Source organism: Squalius cephalus (assembly GCF_949319135.1).
Source record: "Squalius cephalus genome assembly, chromosome: 9".
Classification (NCBI taxonomy): domain Eukaryota; kingdom Metazoa; phylum Chordata; class Actinopteri; order Cypriniformes; family Leuciscidae; genus Squalius; species Squalius cephalus.
Window position 1 is genome coordinate 11,330,436 of NC_137130.1, and position 14,758 is coordinate 11,345,193.

The 14,758-nt window shown below is 36.4% G+C and overlaps 1 protein-coding gene across 4 annotated transcripts in view; it reads right to left on the reverse strand.

Moving 5' to 3' along the window:
- The window catches only part of gli2a (GLI family zinc finger 2a), a 77,056-nt gene that overhangs the window by 25,750 nt on the left and 36,548 nt on the right, over window positions 1–14,758 (reverse strand). For 2 of the 4 annotated variants that reach the window (XM_079882316.1, XM_079882315.1), the window contains exons 3-4: window positions 8,776–8,878; window positions 966–1,168 (exon numbers count right to left, since the gene is read on the reverse strand). In XM_079882316.1, coding sequence (XP_079738442.1) covers window positions 966–1,168; window positions 8,776–8,878 — 306 coding nt within the window. Of the gene's footprint in view, window positions 1–965; window positions 1,169–4,724; window positions 8,734–8,775; window positions 8,879–14,758 lie in introns of those variants that run through there. The other 2 variants (XM_079882318.1, XM_079882317.1) reach the window with 1 other exon arrangement.

Here is a 14,758-nt window from a genome sequence, read left to right on the forward strand (position 1 = left end):
AAAGGAGATAAACAGAAGAGAGAGCTTCTGTGGTGTTTGAGTTTGTGGAGGAGCAGAACCATTAAATTCTTTCATCCTTAACCAATGTTTGTATTATTACTCCCATAAACATAATCCATTTTTAGGTGGTACAATGTGTGATTTGAAAGTGCTCTTGGATCTCACACTAATGTCATTCCAAACCTGCGAAGTTAATGTACCTGGGTGACTCTTTCTTTTTTAAGCACAAAATAAGATTTTAGACAGGATGTTCACAAAATGAAAGTGAATGTTTCCCAGTGACTATCAAGTGCACAAAACATAAAAAAATTTTTTTTAAAAAAATAAAAATCACAATAAAAGTATGAATATAATGAATAATAAAAGAAAGTCATATGAATATAAAAATACATGAGGGTGAGCAAATGAAAATTTGAATTTACAGCTGACCTTACAGTACTGTTTAAAAGTTTGGGGTTGGAAAGAGGTTTAAATGTTTTTGAAAGAAATCTCTTATGCTAAACATAACAAGGCTGCATTTATTTATATATATAAACAATAATATTGTGAAATAATATTGCAAATTAAAAGAACGGTTTACTATTTTAATATGTAACTTATTCCTGTGACGTCAAAGCAAAATTTCATTACTCCAGTTTTTAGTGTCACATTATCCTTCAGAAATCATTCTAATATGATGATTTGCTCAAGAAACATTCGTTATTATTATCAATGTTAAAAACAGTTGTGCTGCTTAATATTTTTGTGGAATCCATGAATAAAAAATATATTTTTTGATGAATAGTAAGTTCAAAAGAGCAGCATATATGTGGAATAGACATCTTTTGTACACTATACAAATCTATGTCTCTTTTGATCAATTTAAAGTGTCCTTGCTGAATAAAAGTATTCATTTCTTACTGAACGGTAGTGTATTTGTCAGCGACAACAGCACACTGGTACATGGAGAACAATATGACACTCACCGTCAGCAGGGCTCAGTCCTCGTGCTGCGGAGATCATGGAGAGAGTGGGGCTGCTGTGGACTGAGCGCAGGTAGTGCTCCATGTGTGGGTTGACATACGGGTGTGGTGGGTTGAAGGGGGATTCTCCGGTAGTTGCAGCGTGAGGCGATAGTCGGATGAGAGAGATATCAGAGATAACTGGACTGCCAGCTAATCCATGAGGTCTAGCAAAAGACAAAGAAAAAGAAGACCGCAATTAGTTTCTAACACAAAGACAGGCTGCCACATAGTTTAAGTGCTTAAGTGTAGAGCAATTAGGAAACCTTTGTGCAAATCCATGTCTTAAAGTAAAAAAAAATACTTTTTACCATCCCTATCTTTATCACTGTGTCAGTGACAGACCTTAATTATTTCCACTTAAAACAAGCTCGGAACTCATCAGGAAATTACCATTTACTTCCTTAATGCATATTCCTGATTGTATGGTGCACGATTCATTGACTTTCCCTTTTAGATGACATCACAAATCCATTTGGCTCCATTCTGGTATGTAACGTTCACTTTTCACAATTCAACACATTTCTGATGGATACAATTAAATCTCATCCAATTTTTTTTTCTCCTTGAATATCCAGTTTCACTTTGAAATATGTTGCATATTAAAGTAAAGAAATAAAATGGTTCATGAACAGTGTGATTCAACAATCTAGACTTTAAAACTTTGTCTTGTCTTCCATTCAAAACGTCTAAACATTCTCAAAAGTTTACATGAGAAGCAAAATTATAAATATTCAGATTTTTTTTAAATCAGAAAACATATCTTTAATTATAGAGCTGATCTTTTTCTTGTTTTAATGTTATAATGATGTTTCAAGATTTATATATAAAAAGATAGAGGTATGTATATACCAAGCGGCAACCTTCCGATCTCTCTCTTGAATCCAACACGGAAGTGACTCAAACTGCAATTCATTGACTGGCAACAAGAAACAGGCTCCAAAAGAAAGTCAGTCCACTAGACCCCCATGTTAATATGCCCAACTTTACAGCAGAATTTTTTTTTACAGCCTGGTACAAAAAGTGGTTTTGGTCTATATAGCTAATTTTGCCCTTCATGACAACTGTGAGGGGGGTGAATTTTTTTTATTTTTATAACTCATCCGTTTAAATTATATTAAGCCTTAAAGTTATGCATAATTAAGGGCATGGCCACTTGAGTGACAGGTGGATTGCGCTGTTGTCACTCTTAGCCGTTTGTCTGCTGTCTGTTTGCCATCACGTCACCTCAGCTAATCCCACCTTTTTTCCCATTTTCGATTATCCGGGAGCGACGGCCGGCTCAGCCCACTTAGGGCTTTAAAAATGCTCCAGGTCCAGATGTAACATCTGAAAGCACCAATTGGGTCAAAAAGGATCTTGGGCTTCAGACCTTGGGTTTGGGCTTCAGACCTTTACGGTCAAACTGGTCATATTTTTTTTTTCACAACTCCCAAACATAGACAAGCTACTCCTCCCTTTACGCCTGAGGTATTGAACAAGTAGAAGCTGAGAGAGCTGTAGTACATGGTTAGTTGTAATGTTTGCGTGGGATTGATGCCTCTGAAGACACACGCCTGAAGTGTTATGATGAGACTGCTTAATTCTCCCTCCCCATTTCTCAGTCACTGTTTGAAGAGGCTGATGTGTAGAACAAGATAATGGGGCAGAAGTTCACAGATAGCCCACAGGGTCAAGGTGAGGATATAAATGTGTCACGTCTTGGCAGGTATATCATGCCAGTCCAAAGAACACCAGCCAGGAGGCAGTTGTAACTCTTACATTTCCTTAAAGTAGAGCACACATCTCTGATATTCAGTAGCAAGAGGACTTTGAAGAGATGTTTGCGTGTGGTTCCCTTAATGACATATTAGTATACAGTGGTTAAACACTTGGACGAGAGCAAGATCAGAACCTGATGTCCCACATTTACATTTATGCATCTGGCAAACACTTTTATTCAAAGTGAACCCATGACCTTGCCGTTGCTATACTGCCATGATCTACTCTTTGAGATACAGGAAGGTCATGAAAGAAAAAAAACCAATCAGCTGGTCATTATTGCAAAATAAACCCAATTATATGATCTGGAACCTAATGTCAAACTGATTCTGACTGGCTAATGCTGTGTTTGACCAATCAGAATGAAGTATTCGAGAGATCTCTGTTACAGTTGAGTCCCTAAATGGAGCGTTCTTGAACACAGAGGGAATGTCAGACAGTGTTAAATAAAGCAGACCTGTCTATGTCCCCATACTACTTCACTTTCCACTGGGAGAGGAAATGACCATGCGAATGAATCAGAGCCTGCGTTCCACAAGGGTGTGTTCTGCACTCGGGCTGCAAATTATGGGGGGATGGTCGGTTCTTCTGGGGATTTGATGGCAAGCAGGCTACAACTATAGCTACACATTCATTTTGTATCGAGGAAAATTAGACCATACGCAATGGGGGAGAAAAAAAAAGCCTTTGCCTGAATGAAAGGGGAATGTTTCTTTTATGAAAGTGTGCGTTGTTTACATTTGTTTGACACGTGAATGAAGAGGATTACAGATTGCCTCTATCAAAATGCATTTAGTTATGTGCCAAATCTTTAAAGTAACAGTTCTGTCATCATCTACTCACTGTTTCCAAACCAAGGAGAAAGTTCAGTCCTGCTCTTTTGCATACAATGAAAGTGAATGGTGAACATGGCCTGTCAAGTTGCAAAAAATGACCAAAAGCACTTTAAAAGTATCATATGCCCTGTTTCCAGAGGTTCAACTACCTCTGGAAGTGGTGGAAAGTGGACAAGCTCAAAACGTTTTAGACCCCGTTTACACCTGTATTTAGTGTCTTCCCAATGTGATCTGATCGGCCAAAACGCATTTTAATACCAGGGCCATTCAGGGTAAACAGGTGTAAACAGGGCCAAACATGTAAAATGATTATATTCTACATTTTCTTAAGCTTTGTGTAAGCAACAAACTGAAATTTAATCAGCTAATTATTTAAAGCCCCCATGGAGTCAATCATTTTATCCCTTAAAACTAATCTTTGATTACCAAAATGACATTTTTAGAATACAAGGTTCTATGAAAATGCAAATTAGACCTGCCTCCAATCACTCACACCAGCTCAGAGATCCACTCGTTTGATGATCACACATTGACGCGATTGGTTACAAGGTAGTTTGTGATGTCAGAAACACCAGCATACTCAGCAATGGTGTTGACTTACGAATTTGCACATGGTTTGTCTTAAACATTAAAAACACCACAGAGACATATAAACAATATTAAAAGCTTAATTTTCAATACAGGGGGATCTCCCAACATGACGTCAAGACGTGTAACAGTAGGTTTGATGTTGATGATGCCAAACGCCATTGGTTATTGTGTGGTTAGTAATTGATTATGATGCATGTGCAAATTCAGATTGCACAAACAACATTTGAGAACCGAGGGGAGGAATTAACTTCAGTAAATAACTAGAATTTTGGTCTGTTTATCACACAAAGCTAATCTATGACTTCATAAGAAGTTATTGCACTTATGATGTATTTTTGTAGTTTAACAGGCCCCGATTACAATTCACTTTCATTGTATGCAGCAGTGTGAACATTCTGCTTAACATCTCCTTCTACACTGGCCTAAAGAAAGACTACAGATTTAAAATGACATGAGGATGAGTAAATGATGACAGAATTTGAAACCATTGCTTTAATACATGCATTTTCAAAAAGGGATAAACCGTTTTTTGTACCTTTAATGAGATGTGAGCAAGGCCTACAGTGACTATCTGAATGGCAGGTATCAGATGCATTATGCTTGGCACAGTCTGGCTTCATCTCAGTCTCTCATTTATACCATCTCTGTTCGGAGGCCAACTTGCACCCAGCCGGAGTCGTGCTCAGTTTCCAGTAAACGCCTGCAGACTACCAGGCTTGTCCTGTTGCCAACTTTCTGCCATAAGCCTCCTTGAAAGGATAGCCATAAAGACGTCTCTGTTCTTGAGGAGCTGAAAGAAAACAGACTCGCCATACACAAACCACCAAACCCTCCCCCGATTTGTAGAGGGGGGTAAGGGTGAAGCAAGTGCTCAAAATTAATATTCGCCTGCAATAGTGCTATGATTTTGCAAACTGCCAGCAAAGGTGTGTTATCTGTATGTGGCCATAAGCACGTGTTGGTTGTCATCTTGATCACTGACAACAGATGGCATCACCACAGAAAATGTCATGATGGTTGTATTGTAAATATTGTGACCATTGGTTTTAGTGTCATCGTCATCATCAAAAGATGTCAATTAAAATGGTTAATTAAAAACACACAAATATATTTGATGCAGAAGACAGCTTGACAGAAATTGCCTTCTTTACATTGACAAACTCTATTGTTAGTAGGAGAGTATTCTTTCTTAATGTACTGATTCTTTACACACTTTTTTTTTTTTAAACCCCCGACTAAAGCTTAAAGCCAACATGAAAGACCAATTGCAACCCTCTTTACTTCTGTAAAACAAATCATGCACAAGAAGTCCAGCAATGCACATTAAAAAAGTAAACAGGATTAATTTTGATTTCATGCTGACTTGAAGCATAATGTCATTATGAATTCTCAGCCTTACTGGCACATAATTAAAGATTTGGAGTAATATTTACAGTGGTTTTGAAGTCTTGCCTGCCATAATTGAACTACTATGAGAAAGTATGTCAACAACAGTGAGAGACAACGCTTAAATATACATAAACACATATTAACCCAATTTTGGGTACATTCCCACATTTCTCAGTGTTCGCCAGACAGTCAAAATCGACAAGACAACATGTCAACGCATTAATAAATCAGGAAAACTGCTCTGGGTGTTTGAACCTTCAATAATAAGCCATTATTTACAACTTTACCTGTCAGGGGATAAGAAAAAGTGGGCCCCTACTGACAAGAATGATAGCCATGGTCTTGTTGTTACGCCCTCTCTCTGACAAGATGGTACTTGAAAAGTTGAGGAGACCTTAGTCATAGACAGGGTATGTCATGGTGCATTTAGAGAGCTTCTTCTTAATAGCTACCTGTCATTTTTAGCAGTCTTCCATCGTAGCACCATGGGTGGTACCAGCCCATAGTAACAAAACACAATAACTGTCTCCATTTGACATTCTTTTTAGTGTCTCTATTACCACACACACAAAAAAAAGGCAGCGACTGATGCAACAATATCATGAAGGTACTGTTACCGTCTTACATCAGTCATTAGCAATGTTCCTCGTGACCTAACTGCTGTAGAAAACCTTTGCAAAAACCACCGACTTGATATGTAACTTGAAACGGTCATGACAAGTTTAATGGCTACAAAGATTATGGTTTTAAGTTATATATATTATAGAATATATATATATTATAAATTCATATAAAATGAATATAAATTCATTCCGTGTTTTCATTCCGCAGGCACTGTGGAAATATTCAGAATATGCCTATTCCCTGCTGACTCCAGAGAGAATATCTGTATGCCACATCTCTAGTCAGGTGCTCTGATTTAGATAAATCACATCTTATCCCACAGAGACTGCAGTTAACTGCCACTGTGGCGGCCGTGGGAACCTTTTCCAAACTCAATGCTTGCTCTCCAGTCACTCTCTTTCTCTGCAGTATTACTGTATGTCCAAAACTCACAAACATGCATTATCTACCATCACATTTACCAAAAGACTTGTCCCTTCACTATATAAAAAGACTTATTAGTTTAGACAACTTCTTTTTAGTACATTCATTGGTTTGAAAAAATGTTGGGTGGTGCTTGATACCACAGCAATCTGAAACTGTTTTCCAAAAGAAAAATTCTTTTGAGCAAATGATGTGTTTTTCTCATTCACTCTGCTGTCATTGAGGTTTGGGGGAAGGATTCTGGATGCTAATTGCTTTGTTTAAATGTTGAAACACTCTACAAACATTTAGACATTCATCTTGAAGACTTGTCAACTATTCCTATTTATGCGTGTGGGGAGAGATTTGATTGCTTTGGAAGATTTTTTGGCAAACACATATCTGCAGCATATCTGAATAGACACAAACCGTTATTTTAAACTGTAGCTCACAAGCCAAAATATCACGATTGCCAGTGTTACATGACAATAAATGAAGATGTTAATATTGAGTAACTTACAACCGCTGCAACACTGTAATGGCATCCCGGAATGAATCAGTGTTTGCATGAATCATTTAGACAGTCACTAGTTTCATTCATAAATTAATCAGTATGTTTGAACAAATTAGTTGAATTAATGACTCAGTGACTCACTCCTATTACCTATTGGTGTAACATACAGAAAGAGACATTGAAAAATCCCTACCACCAATGTACAGATCTAATTGTATTTATTCGTTTCGCAAATGTTTGTCTAAGTGTGTCAATGTTTGGTTACCACGTGTGAACGCTTTGAATAAGTGAGTCGCGATGTTGCCCATTACAGTTCGGTACAGATGTCTCCTCGCAAAAGATCTTCATTTGTGTGTGTGACGGAGGGATTCCTGCCATTTTTTTGGCTACTTTACACATTTTATAAGCTCTTCACAAGTTCTTATCAGGGCAAAATACCATCATACAGTATGTAGGCTATGCACATAAAACGAGTGCACACAGCTTTATTTTGGATGTTCGGTAAGTTCTGAAGTGAAGTCTACGTAATAAAAGCTGACCAATCAGGTTGTGAACATATCCCTATGCCTTTAGGTTCAGTGCTAAAATGCCAACGTGAACGCTAAGAGGACCAGGACTAAATGTTTTTTTTTGGTGGTCCGGACTAAACAAACCAAGCGAACCGAACTGTAAGTGTGAACACACCCTAAATGTTCCTCTAACAATGTTTTTGCATATGGCAAAGCTGTATACCTTAAGGGTGAGCATAAAACCTATGTATCATGAATCACTCTATAGGATCCGATCACTAAATCAGACCCTTACCACTACTACTCCAAAAGATAACATTGTGCTTAATTTGCTGTGCAATACATGTAATTAGGTGAATTGGGCACAGGCAGTGAAAAGGACAGCTAAATCAAGGTCTTGATGAATTAGGGGGCCTCTGTCAAGGCCAAGTCACATTAATCAAAGAAGCCAGAGCACAGAAAGAGAGAGGCCAGGAATTCTCTTTCTCGGGCTGTTCTATCCTGTGATTAATTGTTCTAGTGTCGCTGGGCTCACAGTATGTCCCGCTATCAAATCTGCGATTTTCAATGCAAATGCACAGATTGTTTCTCAGGTTAGTCTTCATATATGTGAAAATGCTCCTATTTTGTAATTTATTATTTTTTATTCTGATTTTTAACATAACTTGAGTGAATGCTTATCCTGATAAAAAAAAATAAATTAATGTCTTATTATTTGGTTTGTCTCATTTGCTTTTAATATATTTAAATTAAACCCAAGACTTTCTTATTAATCCCAGTCAAAACCTTCCAAAACGGTTTCAATAAATGCCGGACTCAGATGCTGTCCAAAACAATGAAATATTACAAGGATGAGAGATGCTAATATTCTGTCTGTGATATGAAACTGCTTGAAACGTTGGCATTTGTTTCTCACTACTTGGACATTTGTTCCCCATGTGCTGCACATCTCCGACTAGAGCTGAACAATCTTTCACGCAGAAGACAAACTGCTGTACTGGGCGTGACCTGACCACAGCATGTTCTGAATCTGTGTGTTTTATACGGAAGATGACTCAACAGGTTATTATTTCTTTGAGACTTGATTAATGATGATTCCATCAGTGCAGACAGAGGAAAATTAATGTCGAAGTGCAAAGCAAACTTACCCATGCATGGAGTGCAGAGGGTGTGGCTCGTAATGGTACCTCCCCTCATGGTGTCGCATGTCGATCGGAATCGGCGTGTGGAAGGTTGAGAATAAATGAGGAGCTATGGAGTCAAGGACAGAAGAGAAAAAAGACAAATAAGACAGAGGCCAAAATACAAGATGGGTGTTTTGTGCGGTTTTGTGACCACACACACAATTCAATCCAGTGTTATTATAGTATCATTGCGATAGTATTATAGTTTTTATTAACAGCTTAAATTATTCTTATTATTTTATTTATTTTAGTTAAAGTTTTAGTAATTTTGCTGTGTGTTTTGTCATTTTTATTCTTTTTTGAACATGTCTATATGGGTTTCATTTATTTTTTATTTCAGTTTTAGTTAATTTAGTATATCTAGTTAAAGTAAAATCAGATTTTGGAAACTAGCTGAAATTAAATAAATTCAATTTATTTAAATAAAATTTTTTTTTTTTATGGTTTTAGTTTTTCAATACAATACAATAACCCTGATTCAAACCACATTAAACGCAAACACGTTATGCAAAACATCATAAACATAGAAAACACATAGAAAAATAGTGTCTTGGTACAAATTCGTTTAAAATGTACTTGTTCACAAAGTGTTATGTAACCTATTGGTAAACCTATTTGAGCCTAAGTATGGTGTTGTTAGCTTAGAAACATGCTAATACCAAACTATGTTTGATTTTAAAACTGAGCTTGAAAACTTAGACAATTCGTCAATATTTGTGGTCTTACATGTGCAATGAGTGAATTACAGTTTCTCATGATGAGTTTTTATTTGTCTGGGCTAGAAAAAGAGAGGACTGAAACATGCTCTTCCTGTCATAAAAAGGTTGATTGCTTTTAAGGGGGTCTTGTTAAAAACCAACATGCTTTCATTAATGACTGGAACTTACTTGAGGTGGTGGTTATAGATCTTTGAGTAAGCACTAAATAGAGTATACTGTCTGCGTCTTAAATGTGTGTTTGTCATTACTATTTGCTCTTAATGAGCTCCTGAAGCTATTTTTGGATCGACTCATCATCTCATCTCCTGTGCGCGTCTGTCTGTGCCCATTCCTCGCCTGTATTAAAATTCTTGGGCATAACATGCACCGGTGAGTCAGATTGACCTGAGAACGGAGAACATGGGGGTAAAGTCTTCAGATCATTATCTTCTCCTGTGAGGAGATCAGGGTAGATCAAGGTGGGGAAGGGCCACAGGAGCCTCTCAGGGGCCCATCAGGAGGAGACCTATATGAGTCAGCATTCCAGAGCTGCCGCTTCCACTCCAATCATCATGGTGACTCTCAAGCATGCATTATCCTGATTCAAGACTATAAAGACTGTGTCCAACAACCTGGGGCGAATTCACTAAAATGTTTTCTGCACCAATTTTTCAGTGCAAAAACCTGCACTTCATTCACCTGGTAACCTGCTTTCTATCCAAGTTATTCTTATCATTTAGTATGAGCAGATTTTATACCACAGGGAACAAGATCAATAACGAGACCTACTCAGACCACAATCATTTTACATTATTTACTGGAATTGTAAGTATGAAAGAGGCCTATCAAATAAAATCACTTTTTTCTTCTTTCAGAAAAAGAAGAAAAAAAACAAGACAATACTGTACAAGAAACAACAAATCCTGTAGTAAACAAATGGACCCTTTTATAAAATCGCTGTAATCTGTGTATCCTTACTTTAAATATTATTAATATAAATTAGGGCTGTCAAACGATTAATCGCGATTAATCGCATCCAAAATAAAAGTTTGTGTTTACATAATTTATGTCTGTGTATGAAGTATAATTATTTTCTATATATAAATACACACACATGCATATATATATATATTTAAGAAAATGTGTTAATTATATATAAAATATTTATATATAAATTATATATAATATAAATATATATACACAGTATATACATGCAAATATTTCTTAAATATATACATGCATGTGTGCGTATTTATATATAGAAAATAATTATACACCGTACACACACATGTATTATGTAAAAACAAACTTTTATTTTGGATGCGATTAATCGCGATTAATCGTTTGACAGCCCTAATATAAATATTATTTCATTCCATTGCCAAATGCATACTAATTTACCAGACTGCCAATCAATCTACCAAATAAAAATTATTATATAAATATTATTATAATAATAAATATAAATAATATATTCAATATGTAATTTAATATGCATAAATATAAAATTATACAACAGTGGCCAAAAGTGATGTCCAGAGGGGTTGTGTGTTTTTAATGACCTTACAAGTTTGATTAAACCAAAATATGAGGAATTTTTTTATATTTTTCAAATAGTTTAAGTATGAGCAAAAAAATTGCAAAGAAAAACTAAAAGCTCACAGAAAAATGCATACATTGCCTAACATAATCAGTACATTTTTTGTTGGTTCTCTCTTTTTTTTGCAAGTGTTTATAATGTCTTCATCCAAACAAAATGTCTGCTCAATTCAAAGATTTTGAGCTGTTATAAGAGTCACATTTTTGAAACCAAAGCTTTACAAAAAAACAGCGTATGGTAATGTACTTTGTGAGCTTGCATTAGATTTAAATGTTGCTATTTCCAGTGGAATTTGTCCTGGAGAAATGATCAACTCTTCAACCCCTTCATCACTGTCAAAAGCGGAAAGTACAACTGACAGGTAAGCAGTCTACTTCACAACTGCAGGGAGGGATGATGGTGTGATGGCTTAAATCCATCTCAAAAGCTCAAAATGACTGCATACTTTCAGGCTGTAGTAGAGCATTTTTCCTTGCCAATTAGGTGGACTCCCTTTCCTTGGTGAGTTGGATATAGAGAGGCATTACTCAAATCCTGGTGTAGAGGCCAACGTAATGAGGGCTTGCGTGTATGAGAATAAGCATGCATATACATAACATATTCATTGATGCTTTGGCCAAGTGTGCAGCATGTCAGCGCTTGAGTAAGCCGTTGGAAACTCATGGGATTCCTGTGTGTTTAAGAATGATGGGAACTGGTGCTGTAAAGCGTGGAGGATCATATATGAGCTAAAACGTTTAGAAAGCTACGCTTAGTGTTCATTACTAAGGGCAGTTTAAAAATGTTTCTCTCACTGAGCTAATGCAATGCTTCACATTAAACACCATAAATTCACAGCAAAAAACCCCTCAAACATCATATAATTGTCATTCTCTGGATGGCAACCACTGAATGACCTAATCTTGGATGCAATAACTCTGACCAGAGATAGGGCAAATACTTATGAGGCAGGGCTGGCCTGAGAAGGGCTTATTTCATCATCATCATCATCATCAATTGTTTTTGGAGCAAAAAAAAGACCAAAGTCCACCGCTCGTGAAGATACACAGGTGTGATCTTATGGTTTGACCCACTTTCTTCTCTAGATTGAAAAACAAGAGGTTTGAGCATAAAAATTCTCCCTAAAACAGACTGTGGCCAGGTTCATGAAAATTAAAATAATAACAATACAGAACATTTGAGATTAAAAGATCTTTCGATGGTTTCTTAAATTTATTTTTAAGAACATCTTAATTTTATTCTTGTGAATAAAATGACAGATTTTGACATTTTCTGATTGAATATTCCATAAAAAATAGGAATGGTCAATTTTGAATTCATGATGATTTTAAAGTAAATTTCAATTATTTTAATATATAAATATTCTGTTATGCACATTCTAGGGTTAAAAATATTACATTAAAATTCACCAAAATACATACGAAATGTATGATTTTTTTTTGCTGCAATCCAATCCAATCATAATGCATCTAAACTTTTAAGTAAAATTTTTCTATATTATTATTTTTTTTTTTTTTTTTTACATACATAAATTAAAAACATTTAATTAGCACAATGTTTAGGTTACAAAAAGTAGTATTGTTTCAGTCCCCCATTATAATTTTTCAAATGTGCAAAACATCCTGTCAAGACCTGGTGAGAACAAGGCATCCACGTTCTGTTGCAGGATTAGCTTGTGGTTTTATATCCTTTTAAAGACAATAGCAGGTGGTAGACATTATCAACGGGTACTCAAAGTAGAGGAAAAACATTCACTTTTCATGTCCGAACGGAGCCGAGAGACAGGCTGCTTTGTACTGAGAGTAGCTCATCTTTAGAGGAAGCACTCAAGAACAATAATAATATCCTGAGAGGCCAGGCAGCAGCGGTGTAATTAAAAAGGCTTTTCTGTCTCGCTCCAGGAACGAGGAGGGAGTCGATTCAGACAGGAAATTCCAGCAGAATGGCCTGGCAAGGGGCCTAACTACACAGCACCATGCAAACCGCTCCACACCAGATACCTAAGCTGCCTTGAACCCTGGGAAGCCGCAGGCCGACTGGTAGCCACCAGTGGAGTCAGACGATCATGGTAGCATGCAATTTGTTCCCATTTTTGAACAACCTAGTGAGGCCTTTTTTGACTTAATGGCACACATCGGTGTGCAGCAGTACGCAACATTTAAATACTCAGGGGGAAAAAGGAGGCTTGTCTTCTCTATCCATCCTGCACCTGGGAAATGTCACACTGTATAACATCACTATTTAGCCTGTGTTGATGGTTTTTTCCCAAGGCGTTAGTTGTGGCGGCAGAAGGATTAGGGGTTTAGGGAAGAGCACGAAAACTGCTTCCAGCACTGAAAGGAAGTATTAAGTGAATGACTCTTCTTTTAACACCCCAGGGGCTTTGTAAAACGATACATTTCTTATTAATAGAGGATTTCTGGCAAAGGCCAAGTAGATTAAGTTATGGCATCCATACCACAGCAATAACTGATATACCTCTTGTTAACTGTAGATCCTTTAAGATGTGTCAAATTAGAATATTGTAACAGTTGCTTGTTTGCCTCTTACATTGAAAAGGAAATTTGTCCAAAAAAAAAAAAAAAAAAAGAAGAAGAATATTGGTCATTGCCGTGTTGCTATGCTAAAGCCCAAAGTATACTTTGGGGTCCGTGTACTGTAATTTTCATCATCAGGAGGGTCCTTGGACGACAAGAGTGCATGTGCGAATGACTTGAGCTCTTGAAAAAAACGTACACTACTGTTCAAAAGTGAGATTTTTTTTAATGTTTATGAAATTGTGATCATTTATTTGATCAAAAGTACAGTAAAAATAGTAATATTGTGAAATATTATTATAATTTAAATGAGCTGTTTTCTATTTTATTAGATTTAAAAAATTACATTTATTCCTGTGATGGCAAAGCTAATTTTTTTAGAGGCCATAGTTTTACAGCCATAGTGTCACACGATCCTTCAGAAATCATTCTAATATGCTGATTTGTTGCTCAGAAAATAATATTTATCATCAATGTTGAAAACAGTTGTTTTGCTTAAAATTTTCTATGATTTTTTGATGAAAACAAAAAAAATAGATATTTATTTGAAATAGAAATCTTTTGTAACATTAAAAATGTCTTTACTGTCACTTTTCATCAATATGATACTTGATGAATAAGTCAAAAACCAAACAAAAGAATCTAACCCAAACTTTTGGTAGTGATACCAGTTAGTAACCTGCCATGCGTTATATAATGTTTGTCGACTTAGTCATAAAGAAATTACATTTCATTAAAATGTATTAACAAGACACAAGGTATCATATTAATGTTTGAAGTTTTTTTTTTTGACTAATGTTTTCCTAATGTCATTAATGACAGAGGTTTAGTTCATAGCAGGTCTTAGGTTTACAAAACCCTGTCATAAATACAGTAGCTCCAGATCCTCGGCAGGCCTTACGTGCCTTTCCTGTTAATGTTTACAATCGCTGGCTTCTCTCCGGCAGTCTAAGGCCATGTCAAACAACTGGCAAAATCCATCCAATCACTCACAAAATTTCCAGCATGCCGCTGGCCCTTATAAGCCCTGAGAGCCGAATGTGATTTATTAAGCCTCTCTGAGGCACTGGACTAGTTACCTTAATTGTCTCGATACTTCCACAATGTCTCAG